At 42.1% G+C, this 12908-nt stretch overlaps 1 protein-coding gene across 6 annotated transcripts in view; it reads right to left on the bottom strand.

Annotated features, from left to right (window-relative positions):
* The window catches only part of ppip5k1a (diphosphoinositol pentakisphosphate kinase 1a), a 41567-nt gene extending 33050 nt beyond the window's left edge, over positions 1-8517 (bottom strand). For 3 of the 6 annotated variants that reach the window (XM_030047739.1, XM_030047743.1, XM_030047751.1), the window contains exons 1-9: positions 5196-5339; positions 4128-4323; positions 3695-3785; positions 3511-3596; positions 2171-2325; positions 1410-1511; positions 521-682; positions 285-406; positions 54-155 (exon numbers count right to left, since the gene is read on the bottom strand). In XM_030047739.1, coding sequence (XP_029903599.1) covers positions 54-155; positions 285-406; positions 521-682; positions 1410-1511; positions 2171-2325; positions 3511-3596; positions 3695-3785; positions 4128-4323; positions 5196-5339 — 1160 coding nt within the window. Of the gene's footprint in view, positions 1-53; positions 156-284; positions 407-520; positions 683-1409; positions 1512-2170; positions 2326-3510; positions 3597-3694; positions 3786-4127; positions 4324-5195; positions 5760-8436 lie in introns of those variants that run through there. The other 3 variants (XM_030047723.1, XM_030047759.1, XM_030047733.1) reach the window with 2 other exon arrangements.
* Between the last annotated feature and the right edge of the window lie 4391 nt (positions 8518-12908).

The raw sequence follows: 12908 nt of genomic DNA, 5'->3' as shown, positions 1-12908 counted from the left end.
AGAATCTCGTATGTTATTGGGCATGGCTTTCATTTTCTACTGTTATGACTCACATTGTCCCAGATGTGGTGGGGACGATCGGGATATCCTCGGCCTCAGTAGGGATTGACCAGGGAATCTGAAACTGAGGCGCCAGCTCACGCATCACGATGTTTCTGAAGAACCAAAAAGAAGAAACACAAGGTCAATGCATTTTTTCTCGACACTAGATGAAAGTCAACCAAGCACAGTGTTAAATACTCTTGTGAATTGGTGATGAAAAAAGTAAAAAAAAAAGTTGCTACCCAAGGATCTTTGCACAGTCGTCATAGTACTTCATGGAGTTCTTCACAAAGCTGAAACCGTTGACATCACACACATAGGAGTGTCCATTGGCTCGAAGAAGGTCAAAGCCACACACGGTTTGCTGAAGAGGAAGGTTAGAGGGGGACTAATCATTATTTTCACTGAGACGCAACAGGGCCATCATCAATAATCAATACTGTACTCCACAACTCTACTCTACAGAGCCACTGCTTACCTTGAATGCAAGGCAGACCTTACGGGCAACAAGTTTCTCCATGGCAGAGAGCATGACAGGGTAGCGGATCTCCTTCCCCTCACTGTCCCTCTCCACTTTCCCGTCCAAGGCAGGGGACTTCCGGGCCTCAGCATGAGCGTAATCCGGTCCAACAGTGTACACCTGAGGACACATGTATATCATCCACAGTCACCAGCCATCCTGACCATCCTTCTCCTTTTAATACTAATGTAAGTAAGATTTGTAATGTCCAATAGCAGAAAAACACCAGAATACATCTGCAATCAGTTCCAATGACTCAATGATCGCTTTCTAGCAGGTACTTTGTTTTGGAAAAAATGCTGACACCTTTATATATTTATTTATTTATTTATTTTAACAGGCAAATATACAACTGAAAGAGCAGTGTTATTTTGCATTACAACACATAAAATCTTCACTCAAGGTTTTTGGTGGACCTTTCCTCTGACTGGCTAGCTTATTCATCTCCATTGTGAAAATGTCACTTTTTCACAGCAACCATTTTGACATGAAATAGCAGGGTAAACACAGGTGTCACGAATGACATTAATTAAGGTTCAGTTCCATTTAGCTCCAGCTGAGCCAGGGCCCTGGTGATGTGCATGCTGGCTCACTGGAAAGGCTTCGGTACACTTAATTGGAACAGAACCTTAATTAATGTCATGGGTAACACCGTAACACCTGTGTTTACCCTGCTATTTCATGTGAAAAATGGCTGCTGTGAAAAAGGTCTCTTACAGGGTACTGCAAGGTGTGTCACAGACAGATCAATAGTGTTGCAATTCTTTGGTCACCACAGAAGTTGATAAAAGTCACAGACTGTTAAATGCGTTTCAGACCTGAGTCACCGCTGCACATTGCACTTTACCTTAACATCAGTACCGTCGGTTGGCATGAACTCTTCATAGATGTAAGAGCCAGTCTTTCTCACACTGCTCTCTGGTGAATACACACTGCTCCGGCTCCCGATCTGAAATATGGACAGCGTTACACTGAACATGTAGGTTGGTTAATTGCACTGGGAAGAATGCATCAGTAGATTTAGAGAAGCACATATTAGGGCTGCAGTGGAGGCAATAGAAATATAAAAAATGTGCATTACCATGTTGAAAAATTTCAAGATAATTATATTCCATGATTGATCCAGAAATAGCAAAACATGTAATAAGAAAGGACAGCAGGCATACAAATGACACACACAGCAACTATCCACCGCAGTAAGAATTAAAGGCTGCATCTCCATTGCTGACAAGAGTGTAGCTCATGTATGATGCATGCTCCTGCTCTTAGGCAACAGAGTAATATAATAACAGTGTTTCATCAGAGGCTAGTGAGTGGTGCAGCTTAGTGCTCAGTCTGCTGTGTTCTATTTCCGTTCAGATGATGTACTTTATAATAGCTGCCATTATTACTTGACAGATAAGGGGAAAGGGAAAATAGAAAACCTCCGGCACAGCCATGGGCCTGCAACACATTCCAAATATAACATGGCTGCTGTTACTTTAGGTACAGACACATAGGCGCACATACATAAGGAGAGGGGGCCTTTAGTTCAAGGTTAGGAGTGTGAGACTACAGCACTAAGTTTTAAGGACAGGCGTGAAGAAATGAGCCACGGTAGCCAAAGACCTTTCTGAAGAGGCGCTGACTGCCGCCACCAGCCGAGGTGGGGTAGTAGATGTACACATTGTGGTCCTCAGCACAGACGGGCTTCTCAACAAAAGGCTTGGGAAACACCTCTCCGTTCACCTCCACATGGTCCTCTCCTTCCACCAGGTTACACTCTGACACACACACACACACAAACACACAGAGCAAATGTTTGCCAGGACCCCCGTTTCATTACTCTTGATATCATACACATTTGATGCATGATGCAACTGTGCAGGCACTGTAAAACAATCCTACACTCTAAACTATGTTTTTAACTGTTAAAAAAAAAAAAAAAAAAAAATCATTACGGTCAACAATGGGGAGACATAAAACACATGATCAGCCGTCTCTCTGGAGAGTGTCTACATGTTGCTGTGTAAAAAGAGGATTTGAATGCCAGACCCACCGTGTCACAGTACTTTCGCAAGTGCTTCACATTTTGATACTATATTTATCGACACACTGAAATAAAACCTATGCCATATTGAATTAATAGCCTTGGATGCTGCATGGACATGGGCTTAAGACTGTAACCAGATCTGGTCAACATCTTAAGATATAAAAATATATAGATAAATATAAGTTCTAGGTAATTAGAGATGGAGTGAAGGAACTCAACTACAGATTGTATTTTTCATCCAGCCAGTCTACTGAAAGGGACAAATCTATACTGTAAAAAAAAGCCGGACATCTTGGCTGTCTCGAGTTTAGTTTCAACTTTTATAGAGCAAGTCATAACTGTCCCAGCCATGCCTGCCAGGGCTGCTTCAATGTTTTACGGTTTGAAGGCCTGGAATGTCTGTCTCCTCCGATGCAGGCAGTAAAGCCAGAACAGAAAGTGGCACTAACAAGCTGACACTGATGCAACTTGTGTATTAATCGGCGAGTGCACCAATCAATACTCTAGGTCTTTGGACTATGTTATGGTGTACCTCAAAACCTCAAGAACTGCTTAAAATAGACTGTATGCCTAAACCTTCTCCTATAAAACCAATAACCCCGATGCAACTGGTTACCCCCTCTTTGGCAGGGTCTGAGGGTCTGACATCAAAACTTGATGTTTACTATTGTTTTAGATTCCTATAATATACATTTAACAATAAGTTTAATGCACCATCAAACAGAATAAGGCTCTCACAATGCAAAGTACATCAACAATTGCTGATTTTTTTTAAAACAGTGGCAAGGTGGATTTGTCCTTTAAAAGACTAAAAGGAGTACTTTGTTGTTTGATAGTGTGTACAAGCAGCCCAAACCATAGTTGACATAACAAATAAAGAACATATTGATTATCACTAATTAGCTTGTGGACTGACCATCAGGTTTATCTGGGTCGCGGTTCAGCACAGCATAGCGTGGTAGATCAATCCCTTCTTCCTGCAGGATACGATACACCTCTCTCCTATTAAAACAAAACACAGCACAATGTTTTGTATTTTAACTTTACAGGCATCATTTCAACCAACACTGGAAATATAGGGTCCTAGGTATTTGTTGTACCTGTCCTGTATGAAGTACTGCATGTTCAGGTCATTGATGAGTAGAGGATTTCTGAGCTTGGCGTAGCTCACTGCCTTATCCAGCGGGAATCCTGTTTAAAATGCACAAAGTATAAAGCCATCTGATAAAACCGCAAACTGAAATGTAGTCATAAAACAGTCTAGACAGGCTGCTCAGGAAGACACGATGACTCATTTAGATTTAACATGATAATGACATTGTGTTTTCAGAGAGGCAGTGTTCACCATGTGAATGGTCAGGCAGCTGTTGATGAGCTAAAGTCCATGTGATCACACTGTGTGCAGTTTGTGTAGCGCAGGCATCATGTGTTCATGGCACCAAGTGCTTCTCCGTGTGCTAAGTGCAGGTGCTCTGTGTGTGTGTGTGTGTGTGTGTGAGAGAGAGAGGGAGGGAGAGAGAGAGAATATTCCACCTTTTGAGTGGAAGGAGATGAGGCAGTCACACAGAGGCCATTTGTCCACAGGCTCGTTGAGGATGACATCCTCTGGGAAGATGACCACAGTGATGTACTCAAACCTGCACAGCCTCTCCAAGATCTGGGTCATTGGCTTGGACTTGGACTTCTTCATCATGCAGCAGATCCCCACCACGATCTGTCGCTCCGGGGGCTGAGAGAGGGCCAGGAGGAGGGAGGAAACATGTCAGCAGCCCGTCTACGGGTGATTGAAATACCTGGTAAGACTGTCAAACAATAGAGGCTTTGTCACTGTGTCACAAATCTCCCAGCAACCACCTAGTGGAGAAGTGGCTGGGCACAAATAATGATTAAAAAAATGAGCTAGGGAGACAAAGAGCTAGCTGAAAAAGATTGTTGTTGTGTGACTGGAGATCCATTTAGTAATGTCCTAAGTCAAAGCGAGTCATGATGAGGTAGATTTGTTTTTGTCAAATTGAGGTTACCATGACAAGGTAAATTGTCTCTAGTCTCATGTCTATTTATCTTGAGATGGGCAAGCTGTACATTTAGGAGGAAAGGAAGGAGCAACAATCCACTGACGTTAAAAACCAATTTGTATTCTGAAAATCGACAAGACTCCATCATCAATGTATAATAATCTGTGAGTGTTTCAAAACAATACACTCAACAACATATATGTTTTCTGTTGCATGTATGGTTGTTGTTGTGTATTGTTCATCAGGCTGATTGACACCAGCAGGGCTTTACTGCATATTGCTTATTCTGCAGTCCATAGATCAGTCCACTGACATATTATGATGGAGTTTTATAGATTTTAACAATAAAAGTATTTGCAATTCCTTCTCGTACTGATGTCTTTTGTATTTTTGCAACACTCTAGAACTGTTGCTGGAGCACCCATTTCTTCCTCCATACTGCACATTTCGAGGATGATCTGCTGTTCATAGCCACTGCTGACCTCAATTATGGCTGTCAGAGGTACACCACCTGAAAGCCCTCTGTCTGATCTGCCAGTTATAAATGGTAATAATAAATGTGAATTGCTCAAGAGGGGCCTCTTACCGAGTCTGCTTCTTCATCGTCCTCATACAGCTCCATGTCTGTCCTCATGCTGCCCTCCTGGCCTTCGCTCTCATCGTCCTCGCAGCCCACGAAGAATCTGGGAGCGCCACGCTGGCTCTCGCCCGGGCTGTTGGGCTCTGACATCACAGTCCCCCGCGGCAGCCCTCAGCGTCCCACCGCGCCATCGTACACCAACACACCGCCGGAGCGGCCCGCCGATGGAAGGGCACGAGGCCTAGGGAGAGGGGCAGATCCACTCAGCCTGAGCTGGGCAGGGCAGCTGGGGCAGCGGCACAGTAGCAGGAGAAGATGTGTCCAGGAGGGGAGGAGAGTGAGACTGAACAAGGGGGTCAAAGTGCAGGCATAAAGGGTTATGGGAGAAATGATAGTGCTAAGCAGGTCTCTGGGGTAGCGCTGCTGCTCAAGTTTCTCATTCTTCATTCAGCAGTTTCACATCTCAAATGAGCATAATGGGTTTCTCAACAGTCTTCAGACACTTAGAGGCTGTGGCTTCAATTATTTTATGATAGTCCATTACTCCATTTGTGTTCAGGAATGACAGTCCTAAAAGAGAAACAAAAACATAAGATATTGTCTTGGCAGGTGTTTCATGGTCTCTCTGTTTTATCTGTATACCCCTTAATCGCAGCTTAAGTCTCAAATGGCTTCACAATGACCACATTATGAAACAATGAATGAAAATTAACTGACCAACCTTAGATGCTCAATAAGATAAAACTCTAGAGGAATCCCCCTTCAAGGATGGTCAACAGTACAATGGACGCCAAGAAAGAGCAAAGCTTTTTTTATCTGGCTAATTATTTTATAAAACTGGTCCCCATGTCTGGCAGCTCTGCAGAAATGATGATAATAGTCGTGATAATTACCTCCAGCACTTACTCTAATGTTTGCCATGAAAGTGCAATGTGGCGCACTGCAAAACATCAAGTTTCATCTGCATTCACATCACCAATACTTTACAGTAGCTGTTGGTATAAACAGGCACTGACCCACCTTTCACACTGCAGGCACACCATAAATACTCATTACCCTTATACGCAACATTGTAAGTCATCGAGTTGAACAACAAACAGTTGACCATTAGGCACAGTCACTGAGGGGTCAAGACAGAACATCTGCACAGTTACACGCTGTTATTAGATGAACTAGCCTAGATACAAGACCAGCTGAACATTAAATAAATAAGTGAGTGTTCCAAGCCTGGAGAATGTCAAATGGAGGGAGCACAGCTCTCCTGTTGCTGACAGAGTGTAGGATTCTTCAAACATTACTGAGCCCTTGAAAGGTTCTCAGACTTGTGAGATGGGAAGACGATACAGGGAACGAAAACTGAAGTGTAGTGTACAGCAAAAACGCTTATTTAACAAAACACTCTATCTGGAGAACAGAGCAGCGATGGCAGAATGACAACACATGTAACATAAGAGTTAAAAACAAATAAACAAATATAAGTACCAAGTAGGCCTGAATGATGTGGTTGTTATGTTAGCTCGAAAGTCCTGTGTGAACGCCTTATCACACTGCTGCAACAACTACACATGCTCAAGCAATGGTCATTCCAGGGTTCAAGGTTCTCAGCAGGTCAATCTTCTGCAAGATGACGACTAACCAAGCACAGATGAGAACACAGCTGAAAAAAGGCCACAAGTTTAAAGGACTAAGAAAGTCAATGACAAAACCAAGTCAAGCTCTGTGTGTGTTTTTTTTTTTCTAGCCTACATACTCCATGCTGCATTGCTCATGTGTACACAATCACATGTGGTGATGACTCCTCCTTGCAACTCACTCAGACAAAGACGTCTACTTGAGACAAGCCAGTGCAGCTTTTCAGTATTAGCTGCTTAATAAATGTTCAACTGATGCCTGGTAAACAAGCAGGAAAATCCCTCCTCACGCTGTATGTTGGCACAGAGTTTATTTAAAGAAAACTCTTGCCATGCTGAAGTGGATTACTTGGTGCACTGGATCTGGGACATAATCTCCTCTGTTACACCTGTTCACTTACAGTCATACAGCAGGGCTACTGGGGCTGCATGGACTGAACGATAGTGCATGACCTTCTGTTTAAAGCCCCTACACCGACAATTACCATTAAGTCAGATAATGCAATACTGCAATATGCAATAGATAGATAGACAGATAGATACTTTATTCATCCCGAAGGAAATTCACAGTTTTCAGCAGTATCCACAGAGTACAAGATTAAATAAATAAAAAATAAAGAATAAAAGATGACACTAGAGATCTAAAGATCTAAGTACCCAATGTGCAAAAAATAATGTGCAAAAAAACAAAAAAAAAAAACCAAAACAAAACAAAACAAAAAACAGTGTGCATAGACGTATACAATGTGCATAGATGTGGGCAATGTGCAAATTTACAATATAAACAGATGATAAATAGCAGCAAGCAATATATACACTATAAACAAGGAATATATACATATATATAAAAAATAGAAATATGAACAGTTTAAACAACAGCAGAGAAAAAATAACCTAATATTAGATGGTCTGACAACAACACATACCACCTACGCATCCATATACATATATACGTGTGTGTGTGTGTGTGTGTGTGTGTGTGTGTGTGTGTGTGTGTGTGTGTGTGTGTGTGTGTGTTGCATAGAGAGGCCAGCATGCAAAATAGCTGCACCTGCTGCTTCCAATGGGAAATGGGCCTGGTAGGTTGAGGAGGTGTATCAATCCAAGACACCAGGCAGGAACTAAAACAAACTAATACATTTCTAAAATTCATTTTTAAAAATGAAGGTTAACTAGCTTGCTTAACGTTAGCTATCTCGTCACTCGCAGCACAGTGTTCAATCACAGCAAAGGGATGTTCTGGCAATGGGAAGATCGCTGTTATTTTCACTGACGGTAACAGTTATCATTGAATAACAACCATGCAGTGCCAATGGAGGCATGTGTAAAACAATTAATCTCGTCTGTCATATCAAATTTGATAAATAAAATAAAATAAAATAAATACGCTGAGACCGTAAAGAGCACATTTAGCTAACATTAGCTAACGTTAGCATTAAGCCCAGCTAGTACGGCTATGTAAACAAGCCTTCCAGTGCCATTTTTTGCCGTCACTTGTGGCAAATACCCATTGCCCGTGTTTCAGTTAATATTAAAGCTTCAGCAACAGAAGCGTGTTGGGTGTAGCTCCCTTAGTAAAGCGCGACACGCAATAATCAACAAATATGAGTACTTACAGTGAAGGCAGGAAAATATGTTCTGTTGCTATCGGATCGTTTCCCTTCCTCTTGACAGCTTTCGGGTTCAACCAATCTTAGTTTTCTCTGCTCGAAACGAGGAGAGCAACGTCCAGAACAGCCAATGAAACACGGGATAGGCGCGAGTGGGCGTGACCCAAAAAACATTTAAGCCAATAAGAAACGGGAAATGTCTGACTTGGTGATTTACAAAACCTCCATAGAGACAAGAGCGATAGCGTCCTCTGGCGTTTAGTACCAGATGTGCGAGGTGTTAATCGGGAAAAATCACTTGCCTCTCCGTGGTAATTCAGTTGTGATGATCATCGTTACATTGAAAACGAAATTTGCGTTTACATTTGCATTATGTTATGATCAGTAATGCTTGTTATTTGTAGCCTTCCGCTGTCATTAACCATCCATTACTACTACAGCTGCTGTGATTATTTCTGCTGCTCCTACTAATACGACGATTACTACTATGACTACGCCGGTAGGTTAAAATAATATAGGTTTTATTATGACACATGCAGTATCTGCTGCTGAAAATACAAATTAGACAGTGCATACAAACTGTACATACACATATTGTCAACCATACACATGCTCTCTCTCTCTCTCTCTCTCTCTCTCTCTCTCTCTCTCTCTCTCTCTCTCTCACACACACACACACACACACACACACACACACACACACACACACACACACACACACACAGTAACTACAATATATGCACAAGCTGCCAACACACCTGTAGTGATCATAATGGTGTACATATTTGCAGTAAGAGTAAAGCAGCCCCATCAACAGAGTCACCAGGCATTAAGTGTACATGTGTAGAGTTCAAATTAAAAGCAGTGTTGCAGGGGTATGCCTCTGTCTAGCTTGTCATTTGGGGTTTTGATAGACAGGGGGAGTCTGCACTGGGGGGACGCAGGCTGGTACTCAGGGTGGAGGACATTGTTTCATCAAAGACAGCCTGGACAGTGGAATGCTGCCTGACTGCCATTATTTTCATGGCTGCCTGCGTTGGGCTTTCACCAACAGATACTCTGAAGTTGCCAAACCAGGCTGCCATACCACAGGATGCTCTCAACTGAGGCAGGGCAGAGGAGGAGCAACACCTTGACTGACACCAGAAGGTTGCTGCAGCTATTACAACCACTAACATGCTACTGCATCTGCCATTACCAATTAAATGACTATTACTACTATAACTAGTACTACAGCTCCTACAAATACTAGGCCTACTATTTCTAAGACTACTACTAAGACGCTACAATTACCACTAATACTGCTATTGCTGCTGCTTCTGCCAGCAGTTCTGTCATTACACTATTATTATTGCTGCCTCTGGTACACTCTGATGCTCCGGTGTACTTTGATGATTGCATTGAATCATGCGAATCCTACAAGAGGACGTCGTGTGACTTACTCCCCAACTTCAAGGTCAGCGTTTTTTAAATGTGGCCGCGCCCTCTTTCAGCAGAGTCAGGAGACTACCAGCCTGCTTTGCTCCTGATGTAAGAGCCAAGATTGACGTCAGAGTCAGAGTGACTCTCTGAGCTTCCCTGTGCAGACCAGACCCTGTCTGACCACACCAGTCCACTAGATATGTGCCTGTCTGCTGGCCAGGTGGGGTGTTGCAACCGTGAACTGCACGGGGTCATAGTGGGCCTCTATGCTGCTTATGAAAAGAGCATTTTATAAACAGCATGGTCAACAACGTGCAAACAAGGCTGTTCTATGATCAAACTGAGTATGGAGAAGAGACAGAAAGAGAGAGGGCGCACCCTCTTGCACAAATATTGGTGGGACAAAATAAAAATACCTCTGCCCACTCTGAAAGTGCTACTCTCTAGGTTTCTTTTAATCACAGTTTTCACCTTAATTTAACTATGGAACATAATATAATGTAATGTAATGTAGTTTTTGCATAGGGTTACAAAGGCTCATATGGGCTTGGACAAGAATGACATTGTGTAGTTTTGATCTTGTATGGAGAGAAGAGGCAGCCATTTTCAGTGTTTCAGTCAGCTTTATCTCACTGATCCTTATCGACTCCCTCTCACTACCTCCAGCTCCTGTCACAAAGACCCTCTGTAACCAGACTCGCTGCTGCCCACTGCTCTCATATGGCTTTGATTTGCCAGGGGTGTTACATTCTCTGTGACATACAGCAATGGGTCAGGCTAGGACAAGGAGCCTCATTATGAATGCAGCTCCAGTCTGTATTTCTGGCCCCTGGTGGCTGGTGGTTGATGCAGTCTCCTGGTCCATACAGGCTCTGGTGGGTTCTCCAGTGTTTTCTTATTATCAGCGAGTTATCCTATCTTTGGCTTTCGAAGAAGGTCATTTGCTGCGTACTCATAGCACACAGTGAGGGCAGCATGGTAAGGAGAGTTTGTTCACACTAGATGCTAAATTGCCCAATTGACACAGGTGGACCGCAGCCATCTGAATGCCCCTCCTCTCCTCCCTTAAGGTGTAGTTTATGGAATTTTCCACACAATGCATATGAATAGAGAGTTACTATGAATATGTGTTTCAGATCATTCTTCGTAATCACAGAATGATGATTATTACATGTACAAGCATAATTGGCTAGATTGGGTGTAGCCTCACAATCAGGCAAAGCTTGGTAACTGCCTCAGGCCTTGGCAGAGTGCCCCAAAAATAACTGTAGGCTCTGTGTTCTCAGTTTGCGTGTTTGTTGGTTCACTCATTTGTTCTCTTGTGTAACTCTTTTCGCCATGCGCACTGCTCAAGGGAATTACAGTATACCCTGTTAAAGCAGAGCACAGCCACAAAGCCCTGCACAGAGTTATGCACTGCAGTGTGCAGTACACAAGGTAGTAAGGCAGAAGTCACACAAGCACCAAACAACTGGAGGCAACCTCACTGTGCATACAGTGACGAAGAGGCTGATTGTCACTGTAGTGGCTAAATCAATGCTTTCATTACACATGTTCAGCAGTTTTCGTATTTCCAAAAACACTGTGCTGCTGCAGCACTTTGGTCTGATATGACAATTTTAAAAGTCATGTAATTTGATCTTACTTTTCATTTTTCAGTGAAAAAGAAAGTCAGTGGTTAATACCCATTCATTAAACATCACACCTGCTTTGCACTTAACTACAGGAGATATAAATGTTGAACAAGAAATATTTATTAGGACTCACTGTTGATAGTAAAATATCTTGATCAAATGGTGGTAAAAACGGGCAGAGGTATGGCTGTCATAATACACTGCAGAAAATGTGTGCCTAGCTATCTAACCAAACAATTAGTGCAACCATTAGTGTTATCACAGTTAGATTATTGTTCAGTGATTTGGCCCAACACAACAGCAGGTAATCTGAGCAGGTTACAGGTAGCTCAGAATAAAGCAGCTTGAATCGCGTCACTACCCATATTGAACAAGGGTAAGTACAAGGAATAATCATTTGGCTTAACTGTAAAAAGCAGGTTGCATTATTGTATAGTGTGCTTTATTAGAAAAATCATCAAAACTAAAACCCCAGAAATACCTTGTAATAACCTAACTTTTTTTCAGGCCGACGTCATCACTCTTTGAATTATCGAGTAATGATGGAATGGAAGTTTTTAATATCATACGTTTTTATCATAAGTTAAGATTGTATTTGTTTACACAAGGGATAATGTAGAACACTATATGACTTTTGTTATTGTTTTTATTTCTGCATCCCACTTTTATTTGTTATTTGTGGATTAAGTGTGATTCCATTTTTCTCAATCACTGTATCAAAGAGATGGAATTATTCCATAGAGCTATCTTATGAATTATATAGGTTTTGAGTTGGTACTGCTTGTGTGTATTTTTGTGATTGTGTTGTATGTGTCCTTAGGCTTAATGTGTAGAATGAATGTTATGGTGTATGTGTATGTATCTTTTGTTGTTAAAATTCAAAAATTCAAAATTCAAAATACTTAATGGGGACCCCAAGAAGAGTAGCTACAGTTATAATACAGTAGCTAATGGGGATCGAAATAAACAAACAACAAAACAAAACAACTTTTCCTCATATTTCAATAATTTTTTTTTTATCTTAAGTCATGGCCAGCCAGGATGACATGGCTCAGGAGGTAGAACGGTCATCCGGTAATCGGACGGTTCCTGGTTTGAACCCTGACTCCTCCAGAGAGCGTGTCAAATTGTCCTTGAGCAAGACACTGAACCCCTAACTGCTCCTGATGGGCAGCTTGGCACATGGTAGCCTCTGCCAAAAAATTCGCTTTGACTGCTTGGGTAATTTTTTGTTGTTGTAACAGATGTAAAAGAAATAAAGCAAAGCTCTTCATATGGTGCATACAAACAAAAAAAGAGAGGAAAATGAAAGCTTTGTTGACAACTTTTTTCATCAAAGAATCAACAGCTGCTAGTGTTTGCTGCTAGTAATTTAACTGCTGTTTCCATATGCATTGAGCTTTAGTGAAGCAAATGGTGGCT

The sequence above is a fragment of the Myripristis murdjan genome, chromosome 3, assembly GCF_902150065.1.
Source record: "Myripristis murdjan chromosome 3, fMyrMur1.1, whole genome shotgun sequence".
NCBI classification, from domain to species: Eukaryota; Metazoa; Chordata; class Actinopteri; order Holocentriformes; family Holocentridae; genus Myripristis; species Myripristis murdjan.
This window is presented reverse-complemented; position numbering and strand designations above follow the sequence as displayed.